At 41.4% G+C, this 23,173-nt stretch overlaps 1 protein-coding gene across 1 annotated transcript; it reads left to right on the plus strand.

The window, feature by feature from the left end:
• The first annotated feature begins 906 nt into the window (after positions 1-906).
• LOC122133803 (IgGFc-binding protein-like) lies at positions 907-2,123 on the plus strand. The gene is made up of 2 exons (XM_042710662.1): positions 907-1,233; positions 1,328-2,123. The coding sequence occupies exons 1-2, from the start codon at positions 1,125-1,127 to the stop codon at positions 1,534-1,536; spliced, it is 318 nt and encodes a 105-aa protein (XP_042566596.1). The 5' UTR covers positions 907-1,124; the 3' UTR covers positions 1,537-2,123.
• The last annotated feature ends 21,050 nt before the right edge of the window (positions 2,124-23,173 follow it).

A 23,173-nucleotide genomic window follows, 5' to 3' on the forward strand; every position in this document is an offset into this window, starting at 1 on the left:
TCGCAGGGGCAACAAATGCGTTCCTCAGTCCCAGTGTGGATGCTTCTATGACAAGACAGGAAGCTATCTGGCACCTGGAGCGTCCTTCTGGACAGAAAACTGCGGGGAGTTGTGTAGCTGTGAGTCCAGCAGCAGCAAAGTGCGTTGTGTGAAATCCGGATGTCCGGGCGGAAAAGAGTGCAAAGTGGTGAAGGGGATCAGAGGCTGCTTCCCCACATCTTACGCCACTTGCACCATATCAGGAGACCCCCACTATAGCACATTTGACAAGCACACCTACTCCTTCCAAGGCACCTGCACTTACTCTGCTGCCAAGGCCTGCCACATTGAGGGCACACACCTCCAGCCATTCTCAGTGGTGGTGGAGAACGAGAAGTGGAATAATAATCCAAAGTTTTCAGTGGCCAAGGCAGTGGCCGTGGAGGTTTACGGACAAACATTGGTGCTGAGGAAGAACCAACTCGGAGTGGTCATGGTAAGGTGACAACTAACTTCTAAAGAGGTTGTTTTCTAATGCTAAGAAAATTGTGTCTAATTTAAGACAAATTGTGTGCCAAAACTTTAAATATCAATATTTCTTAAATTGCTAAAAACATCACAAGTTTATTGTTGTTGTCTCTTTCTGACTATGTAATTGATTTATGTATTCATCATTTCATTTGAAGGTGGATGGTGTACTTGTGAATTTGCCATTCAATCTGAATGATGGCCAGGTGACAGTTTATCAAGATGGCACACATGTCCTTATCAAAACTGACTTTGGCCTGAAAGTGACATACGACCTTGTATACCGCGTCACCATAACTGTTCCTGCTTCATATCATGGCAAGACCTGTGGTCTGTGTGGCAATTTCAACGGCAACAAGAATGATGATTACCAACTGCCAGATGGTAGAGAGACAAAAAGCATCAGGGACTTCGGTGCGGCCTGGAAGGAAGCTGTGCAGGGTTTGGTGTGTGACGATGGCTGCACCGGTGACTTTTGCCCCAAGTGTGCTGAAGATAAGAAACGCATCTTTGAGGCCGACTGCAGCATCATCAGAAATCCAAGTGGCCCCTTTGCTGCCTGCCTCAGTGTCATTAATCCTGAGTCCTATTTCAGAGATTGTGTTTATGACGTTTGCATGGGTGAGGGAGACCGCAACATGCTCTGCCACAGCATTGCTGCATATGTGTCTGACTGCCAGGACTTTGGAGTTGCCATTAAAGACTGGAGGACCCCAACCTTCTGTCGTAAGTGTCTAAATTTAAATGTATTGGTTGATACTTGTAATTATTTCTGTAACCTTCCATGGAGCTTAAATCAACTCCACATCTTCTTTTTCAGCCTTGTCATGCCCTGCCAACAGCCACTATCAAATCTGTGCCCAGACCTGTGACGCACCCTGTCCTGGCCTCACAAGTATCGTCAGCTGCCCCGTTACCTGTGCAGAGGGATGTGCCTGTGACTCTGATTCTTACTTCAACGGGACAGGCTGCATTAAATGGGATGAGTGCGGCTGCTACTACGACGGACGAACCTACAAGGTGAGATGATGACGTGCTTACTGCAAAGGGGCTGTGTTAATCATCTCGTTGATCATCTCAACACTGGACTAGATGAACACATACTCAGGTGATCACTCTCTCTCCCTCAGATTGGCGAGTCTTCGATCAACGAGGACTGCAGTGAGCGCTACACCTGTCTGCCCTCTGGCACGATGAAGCGAGAACATGTCCACTGCAACAGCGATGAAGTCTGCAAGGTGAAGGACGGTGTCCGCAAGTGCTACCCCAAAGTCCATCAGTGCTCAGTCGCAGCCAGTGGAGACCTCACCATGTTTGGTGGGAAGGGGGGCACCATTGATGTAATGGGGGCTTTTGAGATTGTGAAAGTGTGTGATGGAGCTCTGGTGGAGGAGTGGTTCCGTGTGGTGGTGCAGCTTGAGGAATGTGGGCACAATGGCCTCAAACGAGTTGCGGCAGTCGACATCTTCTTTGAGGACCTGGTCATCATCATAAACAGCAAGCATGAGACCTGGGTGACTACTATTTGTCTGTTGATCTATGAAATAATTAAGCTTCAAAATGCTTGTTTTTTTTCCCTCAGTGCCAACACACCCATGTTTTAAGCTTTTTTTTTATAATTTTTTCTTGTAGATCAATGGCAGGAGGGTCACCCTACCCAGCCTGCTTAAAAACGAGATATCAGTGAAAATCTCTGAGAAGACAGTGGTTATTGAGAAGGTGTCAGCCCTGCGTGTGACCTACAGCGTGACACAGGAGATCACTGTGACTGTGAGTGACCACTTTGCTGACAAAGTTTGCGGAGCTTGTGGGAAACTCACTGGAGATGCCAGCATCACCATTGACAGCAAATCCGTCAGGAAGTGGATGGACACCTGGAGAGCACCTGACTTCCCAAGCTGGTGAGTTGGATACCAAAAACCCTATTCATCACCAGATATTCTTACTGTTTTGATGGCAATATGATATATTTCCTTTTTCCATTCCCCAGTGACGTGTAAAGATCCTCAGGCACAATAAACTGGCACATGAAACAGTCACACTGAGAGAAGACATTGACATAATTTTGTCTGTATTAAATGGAATCAAACTTACAATTGTTTTGATTGTGTTCTGTAAATGTTGTAGTAATACTTGTTTAAATCACTTGTTGTATGTAATTAACTGGCAAATAAAAACACATTGCATTACAATCTCTGGCATGGTTGGTGTATTAGTAAGTAAGTAAGTAAGTAAGTAAGTTACTTCCTTAGTGTAATTATCTATGTGTAAGGATTTGATATAAGCATTTCATATTTAACAAATCATTTGAGATCACAACAGTAAAGCTACAATTATTGCAAAAAAAATCCTGAAATCACTCATAATTCATCAATAATATCAGTAATTGCTTTAGTTGACCACATATAAACCTAATAAATATTAATCATACCCTTCTGATTTGACACTGAGCAATGCCTACAGCACAACTGTCACCAACCGCCAGCCAGAGACCTCTCAATCGCACCAAGGAATCCCAGGCCACACAACACAAAACCGAATCAGATTTCAAGACAGTTAATACTCTTTATTGACAAATTTAGACAACGTGGGACAGGGGACAGTTCCACGCAGAGTCATGTACGAAAAACCCACCTCTTATACAGACTGGAGCAAATCACTGCAATATGGGAGCAAGAAGGTAGGATCAAATACCACACGTGTCAGTCTAAACCCCCAACCAATCAACCCCACACATAACAAAGAGTCTTAGACTGTCCAGTACTCCCTATAGCCCTGTCCCTCCCTCCATAAAGACGGACCCTGTCTACAAACTCTAACATGGAAAGGGAAAGAGAAAAGAGAAAAGAATGTATATAACGGTGACGGGTGGGAGGGGTTGCCCATAGCAGTAGGCTAGTATAGATAGTTTGCACTGTTGTGTATGCCGTGACATCAGACTCATTGCAATACATCTGATTAGCATTGCGTTGGTTGTTGCTTCCATACCTACGGCGCATTGGAACACAGGGAATGGCATCTTAACATCGCACGCGCAGGACTTTTATCATTTTTACGAGGCACTTGGGATGCATTTCAATAGAACCACTGTTTATATTAAATGTGTTTATGTTTTACTGTGTATAATGAATGTGATTGAAGTGTAATGGTTATCTGAATACAATATGTACCTGAAACTGATTATAGCTCTGTTTATCCTTTGGTTCTAGGAACCCTATGTAACCACTGTTTTTCTCATAGCTAATTGTGACTAGACAAACATTTGTATTGAGCTACACTGAACTCCTAGCTAACTTAGTGAGGTAGCCTGTATACTGTGGCTGGCTTTTGGGATGTAAAACCACCTCCAATTTATTTGTTTGTGTCTTGGCGAGTTTAACTTTCTTTTCTTTCATTCCTTTGGGTCAGCTGTAGCTGGGGCTATCTTAGAGTGGAATCCTTAGAGTGGAATCCTTAGCCCCTTACTTTTTGTGTGTGCTGTGTGACGCCTGCCACTAGGGGCAGTAGTGGGTAGTTTGTGGGTTGGGGTGTAGTGCCTAGATTCCGTCGGCTCCTGCTGGTGCGTAGTGAATAGCCATTGTGACTTGCCGTTGGTTTGATGTATTTTGGCATAGCTTCAAGATTGGCTACTTGGTATAAATCCTTTAGGTAGTTTTACCTCTGGGGTGGGCTTTAGCCGCGGCTGACCTATACTCACTCTTGCCCTTAATGTCTGCCCTGAACGGGGCTGTACTTATTTTCCTTTATTATTTGTTTATCAGTGAATAGCCTACAGTCACTATCAGTTACAGATATCTGTCAATTCTCACTTTTACTGCCTGCTTTGTGTAGGTATACCATCTAACTCATCGAGTTATTTATTAAAGTGATATATTTTGTACGCAGTCTCCTCCACTCCACTCACTCCTCCCTCCTCATTTATTCATTCCTTTGGAATTAAGAACCAGAACACAGGGGAATAGTGACCTTAGTGGGGTTACATAACCAAAAAAAGGAAAGTAGATACATGTCTGTTACCTGTGAGCCCTTCCTGGCCAAAAAAACTTCCACTTTCTCTGTTCATCACTTCCTCATGTGTCGGCATCACGGAAGTAGTGCAGGAGAACCCCGGCTAGATCTGACAACAAACACAAAATCTTCCTGCAGGGAATATCAAAAACAAATTTGTTTGCGCATGAATGTTTCTGCCCATCACCGTTCCTTATTCGGTGACTTATTCCACTATCCACTTTGTCAGCTAGCTACTCGACACTCGACTCAAAAAAGTGCACAAATGGTCCTCCCCTTTCCTGCAGGATTCAGTTGGTATCGAGGGTGGCCCACGGCAGCCTAGTCCTCCGATCGGCAGCTCTGAGAGAGGGTCATTCCTCCCGGTCGGCAGCTTTGCACTACCATCAGGTGAGGCCTCTTATCCCTGCCATTCATGCTGCAACAGCGCTACAGGTTCAACCAACCAGCAGCTTACCCAGTCAATCACTTTGGCTTCCCTCTTACAGGTAATGGACCATAGAACACCTCTCAGTTTTCAGGTCAGAGTTCAGGTTCGAGTCCGACTTGCGGTCATTTCTCGATCCCTCCCTCCAGCTCGCTTCCTGTTTCTCTCTACTGTCCTATCTGAGTAAAGGAAATTGTCCTAGATATTGAGAAAATAATTCTTACAGTATCTAGGCAAATGTACTTATTTTTAGTGTAGCTTTACTGATTTCAAGATAAATTGCCTAACATATAGCCTTATTTCAAGATGATGGTGCTAGCATTTGCTGAATATAAGCACATTTTCCAACATTTTGAGAAAATAATTCTTATATATTTTGGGCATCTAGGCAAATGTACTTGTTTTTTTTTTTAATATATTTTTTATTTTCCTTCTTGTTATGGACTGAACATAGCACATATTTACAAAACAGTCATCACGGTCATGAATATAATGTAGTTCAATACAGAGTATATAAAATAAAAAAGAAACATCCAAAAGAAAACATTGATCGGGGTTTACAGTATTAGGAGTCAGTCATGGCCCTTTATGTGCAACAGTAGAGGGTCCCAGATCTTATTATAGTATTTCAGTTTATCATTGTTGTGATATCTGATCTTTTCGAGGCTAAGTACATTCCCCATTTCTCTTAGCCACATTTCATAACTTGGTGCCGAGTCACTTTTCCACATAAGCAGAATCATTTTTTTCGCCACAACCATACCTAAAGAAACAGCTTGAGCTTCATATGTATTAGCCAAAAGTAGAGCCCCTGTCCCTCCTAAGATCGCAACCAATGGATCTGGTTTCAGATTCTTCTTAAAGGCTTTAGAGAAGCATTGCAAAATATCAAACCAGTAAGATGACAACTTTGTACAAGACCAAAGAGTATGAGCAAGTGTTCCTTCAGAAATCTTACATCTGTTACAAAGTGGGGATGTCGATGGGTCAAACTTATGTATCTTGGTCCTGCAATAGTACAACCGGTGTAATGTCTTAAACTGTATCAAGTTATGTCGGACATTAACTGAACAATCACTTATGTTTGCCAGACATTGGGCCTCATTCTCGAACGCAGTTAAGAAGAATTTAAGAGGAATTTAAGAGGAATTTCTTCTGAATTGGATTTAGGACAACATTTGGCATTCATGAAAGTTTTCTCATCTGGGATTTGCTCTGAACTTCAGAAGACTTTCCGAACTCGAAATAGCAGTCGTAACTCGGCCAGAGTTTTCTCAAATGCGATTCCTTAAAAAACCACAAGATGGCCCCGTGGGCCATCTTGTGGTTTTTTGAGGAATCGCATTTAAGAAAACTCTCCGTGTTAATGAATTTGTGAGAAATCGTTGGTGATTGCGTTCACATCAACTCTACAGATCCTCGGATTAAAGTATCATTAACAATTACGTTTCACATGTAGGCCTATAGTCATGATTCTACGAGGCACCGTGATGTCATAAAATAAATAAAAGGACTACACCGGAATGCTGCGCTCGTCTAGTGAGCGTCGTTTGGCACTGCCGTCTGTGCAAGTACGGCAATCCAGAATTTTGAAGTAGTTCCACGTTGGTGGAACGAACTGCCTAGCACTACCAGAGCAGGCGCGTCCCTCTCTACCTTTAAGAAGCTTTTGAAGACCCAACTCTTCAGAGAGCACCTCCCTTCCTAACTGGCACTTCGACTAGTGCTTAACTTGCACTTATAGCAGTTACATTCCTGCACTTCATTTTTATTTCCTATTTCGTTTTTCTATTTCTTATGTAAAGTAGTATTTATTGTTACACTAGGTCTCTATTGCTCGTAGCTTGACTGTTCTATCCCTTGTACGTTGCTTTGGACAAAAGTGTCTGCTAAATGACTAAATGTAATGTACACGAACACTGCAAATGTAAGTGAATAAATAAATAAGCACTAAACTCAATCACGTTGATATAGCTATAGTGGAATAGAATGGACACATCTACATCCTGCAACAGTCCATCTCTGCACCGTTCAAGTCATAGACATATATAGTTGAAGTTAGATCTGCGTTTACTCGACGGTGATCGCTTTCCACTTTGACATGACTCGTTTACGAGTTGCTTTCGTGTAGATTCGGTCGATTCCGACTGCACACGTCACTACGGTTGCGTGCCCTTATAAGGAGCTGGCAGGGCGTGTATGTATGCAAATTCAGGAGCACGAGAACGCGCTTTCAATTTAAGAAAACTCTTCCGGGGGAGCACAGCCCAGAAAACTTCTGCTGCGTAGGACCACATTTTCAAGCGTGCATGAATTTGGCGGATGTCTTTTGCTTACGTTGTTTTTCCGAAGCCCGTAAGAAACATTTCAGAAGAAACTTCAGAAAATGTTCGAGAATGAGGGCCATTGTTCCCAGAACCCCTCACCTATCTCTTCATTTAACTCACTGGCCCATGCCTGTCTGTGAGCAGAGGAATCTTTAGGTGTACGCTCAAGCAAAGTTTGATAGAAATATGAGACCGCCCCTTTCCAGAGGGGGTCAAATCTGTTGATTAAATTTAGAGTTTCATGGCAGGGTTTGTTTGGATAACTGGATATGTGTTTTTTGGTGAATTCACGTATTTGAAAGTATCTGAACAGATTGGAAGCTGGAATTGAATACAAACTCTGGAGCTGAGCAAAAGAAGCAAAGATACCCTCTATGTATAGTGAATTTAAGTCACATATCCCTCTCTCTTGCCACATCACAAAAACAAAGTCGCTCATGCCAGGGGTAAAGGCATGATTATTGCATATTGGGCTGTCCAAATAAGTAGCAGGTGCTTTTATGTACCGTTTGATATGACTCCATATTTTCAGAGTGCTGGCTATGATAGAACTGCCACTGTAGGCTGTTTTGTTTACTTTGGTGGGGCTATTCAACAGGGCTGGGAGTGAAGTGCTCCTGCATAAGGAGCGTTCCAGTGTTAACCAGGCTGGACAATCATCTGAGTCAGCTGGAGGGCTGTTCTTCCACCAAGCTATGATGGACAGTTGAGTGGCCCAGTGATAGAGTTTGAAAAGAGGAAGACCAAAGCCTCCCTCCATTTTTGGCTTACACAGATGTTTTTTTGCTATACGCACTGTTTTATAGCTCCATATGAAGGGTATTATTATTGAATCTAACTGCTTAAAGTATGATTGAGGTATATAGAATGGGATTCCTTGGAAAAGAAAAAGAAATTGAGGCAGCGCAACCATCTTAATTGCATTAATCCTCCAAACCAAAGAGATAGGGAGGGATTTCCAGAAGTCAATATTTTGTTTAAGTTTGTCAATCCGCTTTTGCCAGTTTGTTTTTAACAGGTCATTTGGATTCTTCGTCACAATAATACCAAGATATGTGAAGTAGGTATAAGCTTTTTTGAAGGGTATGCTTTCAAGGAACTCCTTACTGTATTTATCTGTGATGGGCATCACTTCACTTTTATCAAGGTTCACAGTGAATCCAGAAAGAGACCCAAACCATTCTATTAATTGCAAGAGTGGTGGAATTGACGTCTGTGGCGAAGAGATATACAAAAGCATATCATCTGCATACAGGGAAAGATGGTGTGTAGTTCCATTGACAGCTATAGGGGAAATATTGGCACTTTGTCTAATGCTGATAGCTAGCGGCTCTATGAGGATGGCAAAAAGGAATGGTGACAGGGGGCAGCCCTGTCGGGTTCCCCTATAAATTTGGAGAGGTGGGGAAGCTGTTTGGTTGGTTATGACAGAGGCTGTGGGTTGAGCATATATTATCTTCACCCATTGCCTGAACGTAGACCCAAACCCAAATTGTTCTAGTGCCTCCTGCATGTAAGGCCACTCAACCTGGTCAAATGCACGCTGTGCATCTAAGGAAATAATAACTGCCTCTGCAGAGTGTTTACTATACAAGATATTGAAAAGGCGGCGCAAATTAAAATGCAGTTGTCTCCCTGGCATAAATCCAGTCTGATCTGGGTGCACGACACTACATATATGTTTCTTCAACCTGTCTGCAAGAATCTTCCCTATGATCTTAGTTTCCGATGGTAGCAGTGAGATTGGACGGTAGGAGGAAGCTAATAGGGGATCACGACCAGGTTTTGGAATAACAGTGATGCTGGCGTTATATAATGTGGGTGGAAGTACTGTAGCTTCCTTAGAGTGGTTAAACATACGCAACAGCAAGGGTGTTAGCTCCTCCCTACATTTTTTAAAGAAATCCATGCTGAAGCCATCCGGCCCTGCGGCCTTGTTGCTTGGAAACGATGAAATAGCTTCATTGAGTTATTTTAAGTTAAGGTCAGCATCTAGTGCACTGATGGCCTCCTCAGTAAGCTGTGGCAACTGCAGTCTAGCAAAAAACTCTTTTAATTTTTCTTTGTCTACATTGCCTTGTGACTTATACACTTGTGAGTAGAATTCCCTGAATCTGTCATTTATCATTTTGGGATTAGTTAGTATACGACCTGAGCTAGTTTTAATTTGAAATATAGCCATGGAGGACTGCATTTGTCTTAGTTGCCTGGCAAGTAAATTGTGTGGTTTCTCCCCCAGTTCAAAGTGTTTCTGTCTCATGTGTGTCAGTAACTTGATAACATCTTTTGAAAGCAGGTCATTATACTCATATCTTAGAGCCACAATCCTGTTTAGCAATTCAGCGTCGGGGGCAATCTTGTAACGGTTTTCTAGATTTGTGAGACTGTTTTGTATTTCCACTAACTTACTTCTTGTACGCTTTCTTTCAGCTGTCTCATATGATATTATGTCCCCCCTAATAACCGCCTTCAGGGCTTCCCATAGAGTGGAGTCTTTAACATCACCACTGTCATTTGTTTTAATGTACATTGAAATTTTCTCAGTAATGTATTTGCAGAAACCCTGATCCTTTAAAAGAGAATTATTTAGCCGCCAGCTGTAGTTCCCCTTCTCTGAGTTAAGTTGAAGATCTACTGAAACAGGGGAATGATTGGATATAACAATGTTGTGATAACGAGAGTCAGAGACAGTGGAGAGTAAGGTGGAATCTAAAAGAAAATAATCTATCCTTGAATAAGTTTTGTGTACTGATGAGAAAAATGAGAAGTCTTTTTTTGAGGGATTAAGCAATCGCCAGACATCTACAAGGTTGTAGCCCTGCATTAAGCTGTTAAGAGTCAAGCTACTTTTGGATTTATATAACTGTGGTTGTTGTCTGTCTGTCAATGGGTCCATTACACAGTTAAAATCACCCCCTATAATCACCTTAGACCCAGAGAGATTGGGTATTACCCTAAAGAGGGCTTGGAAGAAGCCTGGGTCATCGAAGTTAGGGCCATACACATTAATCAGTGTTACTGGTATTTCGTTCAGTAAACCTCTAACAATTAAATATCTACCGTTCTGGTCGGTAATTGTTTGCTCATGTTGAAATTTAGCTTTTTTATGTATAAGGATAGCAACCCCTCTTGCCTTGACTGAAAGATTAGACTGAAATATCTGTGATGCCCATCGTAGCCTTAGAACCTTTGCTGCACTTTTTTTTATATGCGTTTCCTGGAGGAAGCATATATCTGCTTTAAGTGATTTCAAGTGCGCAAAAACCTTTCCCCTTTTAATGGGAGTGTTCATGCCCCTCACGTTCCAACTGACTAGCCTGACTGCTCCTATATTACGCCTATCTGGATCTAACATTACTCTGTGGTGACACAAGTGAATACTCAAAGACCGTAACAATCACTAACATGTATGTGCTATAGAAAATAAAATAAAAACTAAATAAAAACACTACTAATACGAGAAAGGAACATTCTCGTCTAACCTCCCCCTCCCCCCGTCAAATCCCATCTTCTCAAGGTTAACGTTAGCAACGAACGAAATCGCGAACTCACGTTCCATCATATAGCAGATCCAGTAAACTTCTGGTAGCATTAAGTAAGTCAATTCAAAATAAACCTCACATTTCAAGTATCAGTGATGCTCAACAAACAAGAAAAGAAAAAAAAGCCCTTAACTACCAAAGTAGCAGGCTGTTAAAGTGTTAATCAGTCTTATCAAACCTATGCAAAACTAAGTAGGGAGTCCATTAAACCATTAAACATTACCGTATGGCGGCAGACTTGCTCATAAATGTCAAACAGTGTCGTCATCTGCTAGCCTGGATACCAGACCGAATTTAGCCCCGCCCACAATGTTTTTGGTTGGGAAGTTCGGTCTGGCATTACTCCATTGAGGAGAAATTATCTGCGGCTCGATATCGGCCGTACCAATCAAATTGTTAAGGCGGGCTTTATACGATGATGGACAGATGATCAACAGTAACGTAACCAACCACGTCACCAACACACGAGTTGAATTCGTTTTCAACAAACATGGCTGCCGCTGGAGAGCTGAAATGTATAGATTCGAGTCCATTTAGACATTGACAGTGCATTCATTTTGAAAGAGGAACAGAGAAACGCGATTAAGGCATTTGTCAATCGAAAAGATGTTTTTGCCTTCCTTCCTACGGGATCCGGTAAAAGTGTAATGTATCAGCTGCCCCTGGTCACATACTACGTTGTTCTGATTGGTTGTAGGTAACCAATTGAGCGAAGAGGCATTTTTTCTCCTGGTTCGGTTGAAACACGCCCCATAATCACAGCCCAATGGAGCGATATCAGACTCATATTCTGACTAGAATTATGAGTATGACATCGTCAGGCTAGTCATCTGCCGTATTTCTATGCAGATCCCAGTCAGTCACTCTTTCCGTTAGAAATGTGTTGGCGTTTTCAGGAGAGTTAAAAGTTTCAGTGCAGTCTCCAACAGTGATGATGAATTTAGCTGGGTGACGAAATCCATACCGTATCTTCCTTGACTTCTCTTTAATGGCCGTAAATTGTTGACGCTTTTGAAGGATGTCAGCCGGCAGATCTGGGTAGATGAGCACTGGAGAGTTGTCATATCGTAGCCCGGAGCTTTCTCTAGCTAGCTTCATCACAAGTTCTTTAACCGCCAAATGATGGAATCTCACTGTGATGGGTCGAGGCTTACGGTCCATCCTGATTTTTGAGCTTCGAAATGCATTGTCAATTCGGATAGGCACACTGAAATGCTCCTCACCTAAAAGAGTGGGAAGCAGTGTTGACACAAAATCAGTCAGCTTGCCATTTTCAGCTTTCTCCTTGATGCCCACAATGCGTATGTTCTGTCTACGAGCGCGGTCTTCCATATAACTTAGCTTAGCTTGTTGTTGCTTGGACTGGGAAGCTAGGCTAGTGCATAGCCTTTCTAAATCCTCAATACGTTTCTCGTGAGAGACAGTGGCTTCTTCCGTAGTGGTCACTCTGTCGTTGATATCCGACACGTCAGCTTTCAGGCTTGTGATAGTGGTGTTTAACTCTATAAACCGCTTGTCCACATTTTCACTTAGAGTTCTGATGGCGGCTAGCACGTCTTGAATTGTTGCGTTAGCAGAGTTAGCAACTGCCTCATTCTCATCATAGCTAGGACTGTTGCCGCCTTCTGAAGAGGTGAGAGTGCCCTTCTTCTTCCCCATGTTTTCTTTGAGCAGATTTAAATCAGTGGGTTTGAGAAGTAAATAAAAAAAGTGTGAAAAAAGAGGTTTTAAAAACGAAGTTTCTGGAGCTCTTGCCAAACACGTCTACTCCATGGCACCCTTGGCTCCGCCCCCCTGTAGAAACAATTTAAACCGCAAAATGTACTTGTTTTAAGTGTAGCTGTACTGATTTCAAGATAAATTGCCTAACATATAGCCTCATTTCAAGATGATGGTGCTATCATTTGCTGAATATATATACATTTTTCTACATTTCGAGAAAATAATTCTTAATTTGTTTTGTATTTAGGCAAATGCACTTGTTTTTAGAGTAGCTTTACTGATTTCAAGATAAATTGCCTAGCATATAGCCTCATTTCAAGATGATGGTGCTATCATTTGCTGAATATAAGCACATTTTTCTACATTTAGAAAATAATTCTTAATTTGTTTTGTATTTAGGCAAATGTACTTGCTTTAGTGTAGCTGTACTGATTTCAGGATAAATTGCCTAGTATGTAGACTCATTTCAAGATGATAGTGCTAGCATCTGCTGAATATAAGCACCTTTTTCTACATATTGAGAAAACAATTCTTAAATATTTTGGGTATATAGGCAAATGTACTTGTTTTAGTGTAGCTGTACTGATTTCAAGATAAATTGCATAGCATGTAGACTAATTTCAAGATGATGGTGCTAGCATTTGCTGAATATAAGCACATTTTTCTACATATTGAGAAAACAATTCTTAATTTTTTTTGTATTTAGGCAAATGTACTTTTTTTTTAGTGAAGCTTTACTGATTTCAAGATAAATTGCCTAGCATGTAGCCTCATTTAAAGATGATGGTGCTCGCATCTGCTGAATATAAGCACCTTTTTCTACATATTGAGAAAATAATTCTTAAATATGTTGGGTATATAAATGTACTTGTTTTAGTTTAGCTGTACTGATTTCAAGATAAATTGCTTAGCATGTAGACTAATTTCAAGATGATGGTGCTAGCATTTGCTTAATATAAGCACATTTTCTTACATTTCGAGAAAATAATTTACATTTTTTTTATTTAGGCAAATGTACTTGTTTTGGTGTAGCTGTACTGATTTCAAGATAAATTGCCTAGTATGTAGACTCATTTCAAGATGATGGTGCTAGCATCTGCTGAATATAAGCACCTTTTTCTACATATTGAGAAAATAATTCTTAAATATTTTGGTAAATAGGCAAATGTACTTGTTTTTGGTGTAGCTGTACTGATTTCAAGATACATTGCCTAGCATGTAGCCTCATTTCAAGATGATCGTGCTAGCATTTGCTGAATATAAACACGTTTTCCTACATATTGAGAAAATTATTCTTAAATATTTTGACAAATGTACTTGTTTTTATCTGGCCACACTAGTTTTAAGATATATTTGGGTTCTTTGAGGCTAGATATTTTTACTTGTTTTTACAAAGTCTTGGTAAGTCAAATCTTCCTGTTCTGTTGGCAGATAATTTAGCTTATTTTAAGTGATATATGCCCCATTTTTGTAAACTTTTTTTCCTTGTTTTTGAAGGCTGATTTTTTTGCAGTGTATGACCTCTACTGTCTATGTGGGAGTTTAAAGACGTCTGTCTCCGTCTCCACCTGGTGTTAGATATTTTGAGGCTTCTTGAGGCTCTCTCTCCCCATTCCTTATCTGGTGTTATTTGGTGCATGTGTCATGGTCTATTCCTGTATTGTGCCTGCTTTTCAGAATGTGAGACTTTTGTACTGAGAGAAGCCAATAGTCCATGTTCATCTTATCATAAAAATATCCCACAACGGATTGAGATCTGATCGGCCAAACCCAGGGGCGTCGTTAGGCCTATTTTGGGGGGGGCTGAAGCCCCCTAAAATGTTCTTCAGCCCCCCCAAATCATTTGGCATTATTGGCTTAAAAAAAATAAATAATAATTAAACTATTGTTTCTGACATGGACAAGTTATTTATAACTCTAACATGCTACTTATGTGCGTGCGTTCTGGTTTGTATGTTTACTCCCCCTTCAAATTATAATCCAATAGCCTTTCATCATACTTTACGATATAAACCCCGGGCACTAGTACCGTCTCTCGTCAACGACAGCCAGTATTATAGACAAGGATTTCAAAGTAAATGATGCACGGAGTGAAATTGTAAGTACAAGAAGTTACAGAATGTGGCTATCTGTAGTTGTTAACGAGTGTTACCTGCTTTAGGTTTACTTGATATGAGGCAAATGAAAGCGAATATTGTAGTGGGCTATATGAAAACTAAGCTAGCTTGCTACTTTGTTAGAAACTGTCACCAGTTAGCAAGAGTGTGAACGAGCGAATTCGAAACACAAGAAATAACTATCGACATCTCTCTATTCTTTGCATTGATATATCTCTCTAGTATTTCAAAACAATATTATCAGTCCCTATAGAATGTTGTTATTTATAATCAGTTAATGCTAGTGAAAACTAAATGTCATAGTGTCCCTCATAAGTCATAACGCTATTGTCCGGTATATCATCCAATTCATTGACCAGATGGATATAAGAACATTCTTTAGGAGAGGTGGAAGCTCCGCCCAGTCAGATGAGAGAGAGAAGCAGGAGATTGACAGGGCTGAAGGAGCCGGTGTGATGAAGGTTAGTGGTCTACAGGTCTAGAAGGGAATGAGTGGAGTTTTTTTTATTTTCTTCTACTGTGGTAGAAATGTATAGGCATTTGTTGTCAGGCCTAGGCTACTCCAAGGGTTAGCCTAAACTAGATTATTACATGACATTTTTATGCCAAGTCATACAATTGGCTTCTGGATATCGATCAGTTAATGTTTCAATGTTTGAACTTATCTTAAATGGTCATGCAGAAGGAGAGGCTGAGGCAGAGTCAGAGAGAGGAAGAGACAGACCAAGCAGCTGCAGCAACTAATGATTTAGGTGAAAAAGACACAGGGCCCAGACAGGTTAAGCTGAAGAGCTACCCACAGGACAGCTTTGGTGCTCAGAACAGGTCATTTCACCACAGCTGGTATATTTGTGTTGTCAAATTTCACTATGACCCTGTCATTCTGTCTCTTGTGTTATCATATACTGAATGCAAGCAAAACTACAGAGCAAAATCACACCCTTTCTGATTAAACCAATCTATGAACTGTCTGAAACAATGGATATCCGCGACCCCAAATGGGCCTTAAAAAAGAAAAATTGCCGCACACAAACATGCCACTCCCCTTGGGGCTAAGCCCCCCCTTTCTTTGAATCCTAGAAACGCCCCTGGCCAAACCACCTCTGGAAGTGGACAGGGACGCATTGTGACCATGTTGAACACGAGTGTAAATGTAGTTGCTTTGTCAATCCACATACAACAACTGTGGGCGGAGGTATGCCATTATGTGTGACTGTTCCAAAAGGTTTTAAAAAGTAAGCAAACACAATAACACAGCTTCGTGGATGGCTACCAATCTTCTTTTTGGTGTTGTTTTTTGGACCCACATAAATGAAAGGAAGAAAGTGACGTGAGCTGGACACAGTGATCGGATGTCATATCAGATAATCCGAATTTTAGGCCTTAAAATGTCATAAAAAGTCTTAATTACGATTTTGACAGGTCATAAAAATGTATTGGATTATATGTGACTTTTATAAAGTTTTAAACTTCAGTGCTTTTAACGTGTTTTGGGGATCACTCCACAACAAACGAAACCCACATGGAAACAATAAAAACACTGCAAACTTCAGCCCGGTCAGGATTTATCGGAGCACGCCAAGGTAGTGTGTTGCGATGTGCGTTGTGGGATAACGTGGTGCCTTAAAATTGTTTATGTTAACGTTGCTTCGAATATGGGTAAGTGCAAGTTCAACGAGATCTGGCTCAAGAACAGTGCATTTAGTGTTTGGTTGAAGCCTGTCGAAAATAACCCATTTGAAGCCCGCTGCACTTTGTAAACGCTGAAATTAGCTTCTTTGGGTATGAAAGCATTAAAGTCGCATGGAAGGTCAAAAAAACATAACGCCACTCTAAAAAGCCAGCAGCAAACACCTGCAATCACCCAATTTTATTCTGGTTCATTGGGAGCATCACCCAGTGCGACCCAGTCTGCTCTATCAACTTTGACGCCTACAACTCCGGTAAGCGACCTCCGGACAGCGTTCGGATCTACGCCAACATTAAAACCGGAGGTGCTCTGGACTTTACACACGGTAGCAAAACATCAGTCCTATAAAAGCAATGATGACATAGCTGAGCTGAAACCTTCAAGTTGGGAATGGACAAGACGTCTTACATTACGCTATTTGGATTGGCAGATTTAATTTAATGTAGCCTATTTCTTGTGTACACACGTATACGTTACTCTTGCGTACATGCATTTATGTGTGTAGTCATGTTCAGTTTAATGTGAATAAATTAATTTACTTTGCAAGTAATTTTGGGACCATTGATTTTACTTCATATCCTTCATACTTTGTTAGTAAGGGAAATAGGTCTTAAATTTAACTTGTTGAAACCTGCAGAAACCCTGCACTCAGACATAATCGCTAAATTGGGGGAACAAGTTAAGCAGCTGACAAGGGATGTTAAAGCAGTGTCAGATAAAAATGAGGCCAGATCAAGGAGGTGCAATCTCCGTATCACTGGAGTGAAAGAGGGACGGGAGACGCAGAAAGCACCTGTAGCTTTTATTGCAGGCTTGCTAAAGGTCACGCTGGGGCTGGACAGCCCGCCAACACTGGACAGGTCACACCGGACCCTACGCGAACGGCCCGGAGATGAGGAACCACCTCGTGCCTTTGTAATTAAAAGCCACTACTTTCAGGAAAAGGAGGCGATCCTACGTACACCACGTCCTGACAACACCAGACGGAGATCAAATCGGGATACACCCGGACTACACACAGAGATGTCACAGTCCTCAGGGACTGAAAACGGAGCTTTTCGAATACGCTCCCCTGGCCGGAGACATCTGAAAATGCCGCTTTCGAGTAGTAGTGGGGACGGGGTCCACGGAGCTTTTCAGATACGATGACGTTCGGTTGCTATGGCACTAGGGGTAACTTGCGCTCGAGAAGCTATAACGTCAAGATGAACATGGAAGATAAACGGAATGTGCTGCTCGGTCTCTATAATTTATTTATCAGTTTAATTAGTGTACTTCAGGTACAAGTAGTACTTCTGAACAGATACGCGTTACTCCTACGCAGAAGGCGAGCGCTGTACTCGGTCTGCCTGAATGAAACGAGGAAGAGAAGACGGTTTAACCCGTACATGGAGCGGCGGTTCTGGGTGAGACCTGGCCGAACAGCTAGCTGGTGGGACAATTTGAAAACCAAATTGTATTGCCCGAGGAGTGGAGAGAGAATTTTAGGATGTCGAGAGGGAGCCTAATAAGATTAAGTATCATCTTATGCCCTCATATCGAAGGACTGACAACGCTAATGAGAGAGCCAGTGGACGTACTGAAGAAGGTGGCCTGTACGTTGCATTACCTGAGCGACGAAGGCAGGATGCGCAAAACAGCTAACTCGTTTGGCTTGGCCTGTCAAACGGTCTTGAAAATTGTCAGGGAGGTTTGCACAGCGATCACGTATCACCTGGGTCCAGAGTACATCACCCTGCCACTCACCGAGCCTGCAGTAGCGGACCTAACAAGTCGTTTTTACCTTAACTATGGGATACCTCAGTGCATAGGAGCTGTCGATGGCACACACATAGACATTCAACAACCACGTTCAAATTCTTCTGATTTTATAAATAGAAAACACAGATACTCACTGAATGTCCAAGCTGTGTGATTACAATTACCAATTTATTGATGTGGTGGTGAAATGGCCTGGCAGTGTCCACGACGCTCGCGTGTTTGCGAACTCCAACATCAACAAGCACCTGAGAGATGGCACCATTCCTCCATGTCCAAAAGCTGTTGTGGAGGGAGAAAACCCAGTCCCTGTGTTTTTGTTGGGTGATCCAGCATATCCTTTGATGGACTGACACCCCAGGAGCAGTACTTTGGACTGTCCATTTGTAAAGCGAGAATGGTAATTGAATGCGCCTTTGGGCGCTTGATGGCGCGCTTTGGTGCACTCCGGAGACCAATGGACTTACATTTGGATTATTTGCCTGTGGTCATCATGTCATGTTTTGTTTTACACAACTTTTGTGAACTGCAAAACGAAGCAGTCGCGCAACCAAACATTGACGCAGCTGTTTGCCAAGAGCGAGAATTTCAGCCTCCAACTCAGCGTAGGCCCACTGAGTGCAACGAGTCAGAGGGGCGACGAATCAGAAGTGTGCTAACAAAATATCTGGATCCATGAAATTCAGTGCTTGTTTATGTTCCAATTGTTATTTCAAATAAATTACTATGTTGTTCTAACTGACTTAATCGGCTTGTCTAAATGTGTTTCATTATTTGATGTTTAATAGCCTAAACAGCTTTTACCCGTTACTGCTTAGGCCACTATTAACTAAAACTGATAGGTCATTGAGCACCGTATTTTGTTGCTGTAGTGGTTGGGGAATGTTATCTCTGTCCTGTTCAGAAATAGGTGGTAGCCTAAGTTGCTAAGTGTTGTCAGAGTTGAATTGCACGGAGACTGGCTTGAAACTTTTCGTCGAATCGCTTGAAATTAGCAATACCCGTAATGATGTACAATGTCGTCCTTTAATCCTTGCAATCGTATATGTCCTGAGAATTTTGTTTCCCACAGCTCACAATACTTTCTGCTCGAATTGTCCATCTTTTCCTATGCTAATGTAACCCAGGTTAAAAAGAAACATGATTCAGTTCATAAATAAGTGAATAAATAGTATGAAAACTTACCTGAGTATATTAGTTATAAAATCCATGATTTAATCTGATTAAAATGTTTTAAAAGATTAAGATGAATATCAAAACTAATACAAAAATGCACTGTTGCTTTAAGAGAGCACAGTTGCGAGAGCCAATGAGAAACAAGGTAGTTCTTCCAGAAAAGGTAGAATGGTTGAGATTGAAGAAAGCCAGCTAGGAGAAAGACGTTCTTTTTTCAGTGAGCTAAAGATTACTTGAAACTTTACTAGACTTGTACGGTTGTGAATTTTTATTTTATTTTCTGAAAGTGTTTTGATTTGTGTTTTGTCTTCGTCAGTAGACTGTGACCTTAGTTAAGTTACTGAGAAAAAAGGAGAAATCGCGTGGAGCTAAGCATGCATGCTAGCATCATAGCTCCATGCTTGCAGAAGAAATAGATGGCGAGCTTTCCCAGCGAGTAACCACACTGAACTGAATCCTATTCTATCGGAGGTCAGCACCTGCTTTTCTGTCACGAACATCAATCCTTTCGTCCAATGAATGGTAGGACTGACAGGAACCTCCATTACTTCGACTAGAATTTCGTGGTAAGAGTGAATATCAGATCTACGGACTGTTTCTACCTCAAGTGGAATTCACTAACTGCACAACGTGGTCGTAAGAACGAATCCGTCTGAACTTAACAAGCCAGCTACCACACACTGAACTGAATTTACACCATTACATTCACAATATGTTTTAAATGTGTTCTTTTGATATTTGAATGTTTACTTAACTAGATTTTGATTGTATGAATATTATTTTCCCTATGTATATTGGTGAGGCATATGATTGCGTTGGGCTAATGCTATTATGTTGGTGAAGCATATGGTTGTGCTGTGCTAATGCTATCCAATAGCAACTCACTGGTTTAGCTGAGGGTAACATAGGAAAGTAATACTAGATGTTTAAATAGATAAATTGAGAATTTAAGAGAATTTATTAGAATTTTGATACTGATATAACAGATTATAAATAGAGTTAACTCAAATAGAAACTAAACAATAATATTAAGTTACAGTTTAAATACCAATTTAAACAGAAGTCAAAATAGAATATATAAAACCAAAATTAGATAATAGTAAATCTTTTCCTAAAAGAAAAGGATTGCATTTGAATTGCATCTATTTAAGATTTGAATGTAACATCTGTGTTGTATGTAAATTGTATTGTTGATGTGTTATATTGTACCTATTTGTTATTTTCTATCTAAATCAACTCACTTTTTCTAGTATTATATAAAACAAGCCGGCATTTCAATTCATTCTATGGTCTGTGGTGTGTTTATTATATTAATATTTCCATTGTTTTGACTATTTTACTGCTCCAACGAACCTAGACTCTAGTCCTGATAACCTACTTAACTGCAACTAGTAGTAAGTGTTACACTAACATTTCAGAAAAATTCTGGGCAAATAACCTGTTGTCAGAGTTGCACACTAAACTATAGAGAGGAAAGCTAAACGGATGAATAAACTACTCTAATACCCCGTTTACACGATGGGAAAACGCATATATTTTCAGGCGTTTTTGGCCTTTCATTTACACGAAAACGGAGGTTTTATCACGGAAAACGATCATTTCTAAAAACCTCCGGCCAAAGTGGAGATTTCTGAAAACTCAGTTTTTGTGTTTGCGTGTGAACTAGGTCAAACGGAGTTTTAGGTTCTCAAACGTCACAGTATGCGACTAAAAATGCATCACATCACGTGAGCGTCCTATGTTTACAGTTAGTTTGCTTACTGATTATGGATGCTGTTAAGGTAGTGCTCATTTATACGTTAATGCAAACGCCTGTCTGTATTTACAAACACAACTGCTTTTCTACATGGAGGAGCAGAGGCGAAAAACTGCAGGAGGTCAGCAGTCTTTCTACTGCTTTCACTCCCAAGACGTAGGCTACATTGCCTGCCAACGTCGCCGTCGACGGTTTTGGATCCGACCAGGGCGAACTGCTGTCTGGTGGGAAAACTTCGAGAAAGAAGTCGTCCTCCCGGACGAATGGCATGAGAACTTCCGAATGTCGCGCTCATCACTACTGTCTCTTTCGGAGTTACTGCATCCAGCCGGAACCAGGTGTTCACTGATATCACATTGTCAAGTTCTCAGGTGTTTTTTGTCTACTCTCTGGCCCAACTTGAAAACGGCCTGGTGCACTAATCCCAAAGGACGCACGGGACAACTCGTTCCAACTCAGAATTATTTTTTCTTTTTTCTCTGTTCGTTTGGTCTGGTTGGCTCATTTAGGTTGAAAACCTTAAAAACACAAAAAGCACAAGTTATACAAAAAATTCAAATACATTTCAAACAATTTCAGTACCAAGTACCAAGGCTTACAACAGTTGGAATTGCTGCAACAATCCAAACTAATGACAGAGTGACTGTTTAATGACTGCAAATAGTATGCAGCATAGGTGTTTAAGAAAAGCACTTCAAACATCATTGTTCAATTTATAATCAACAAAATATACTCAAACAAAAAGCCAAACTCACTTGCATGCAGCAAGCTGATAAGCATGCTGCCTGTATGCTGTGTGCTGCTTGGTTAGTATCATTACACAAATCAATCAACTTATACAACCATCAATGATTATAACAGCAAATAATTATCGCAATAAAACCCAATAAGTTACTGTACCAGTGGCTTCTTTGGTTGCACCACGAGTAGATCCTTTTCGTGTGTGTCTCTGCTGAAATGTTTGCTGGAGTGTTTACTGAGAGACCTCCTTTCCTTCTCAGGTGTTCCCACTTAAAATAATGAGCAGGCTCCACTGACCTGCTAGTGGTGCATTGTGGGACTTGCAGTTGTTTAAGCACAGTCAACCGAAATGTTCATTTCACCTCAACACACATTACATTAGCCCAAACCCGTTGAAACAGTAAATGTAAGAAATGTGGACACAGACAATGGGATTTGATCAAATGTATTCAATGACAGTAACAAGCAAAAAAACATGACTTGAATTTGAGATTTTTGATTTGAGACAGACAGACAGATATGAAAACATAACAAGAACTGATTTGAGACAGACTCAGATTCCCTGCTCACTCCTCATATTAATGGGGGAAAGGGTTGGTTGTGCTGACATGGAGGGGCTGGGAGATGGGTTTGTTGGCATTGGAGGGGGGATTGCAGGGGTGTGCCCATATGGATGGCCGGAGTACTGGGGATATTGAGGCGGCTGGAACATGGATTGTCGCATCATTGCGAAGCCGTCCACAATTGCATTTGTGAGCCTCTCTACAGTCCCTGATTAATTGTGACATGCTGGCAGAGAAATTCATCTCGGTGTCCTCCATTCGCTGGAGCAGGTGCCTTTTTAACTCCATCTTCTCCTGCGCAACCCAGGCTTCTTGCTCTTCTGCTGGAATTCTTCTCTTGAGCCTCTCGTACCTATGGGCTGACAGATATGCCATGAGCCTATTTCTCCGGCCCTGTGACTCCCCATCCAGAGGGTCCTCTCGGGTCTCAGGAGGAGAAGAAGGGCCATTCTCCTATAAAACATCAGTCAGAGGTTAATCGTTAGGCCAATTAGGTCGTAAGATTTGTTACAAAAAAATCAGTCTTGTTTGCACATACAGCACACAAATGTATGCTCGCGAGCAACAGTCTCAAGAATCGTTCGAAAGCCATCATCTACTTTTTAGTCGCTTAATATTGTCACACAACGGAGGAATTAAGCGACTTAAAAGTAGCTGATGGCTTTCGAACAACTCTTGAGACTATCTGACTGATGGCCAAAAAATGTCCGGGTTACGTAGTGTACCCCTTTTGGCGTCCGGACACCTTTTGCCATGACACACCCACAACCATGTTGGACGCATTGTCCGTAACCAAAACAATCTGTTTGTTAGCGATGCCCCACTCTTCGGTTGCCGTT

Source organism: Clupea harengus, chromosome 19 (genome assembly GCF_900700415.2).
Source record: "Clupea harengus chromosome 19, Ch_v2.0.2, whole genome shotgun sequence".
NCBI classification, from domain to species: domain Eukaryota; kingdom Metazoa; phylum Chordata; class Actinopteri; order Clupeiformes; family Clupeidae; genus Clupea; species Clupea harengus.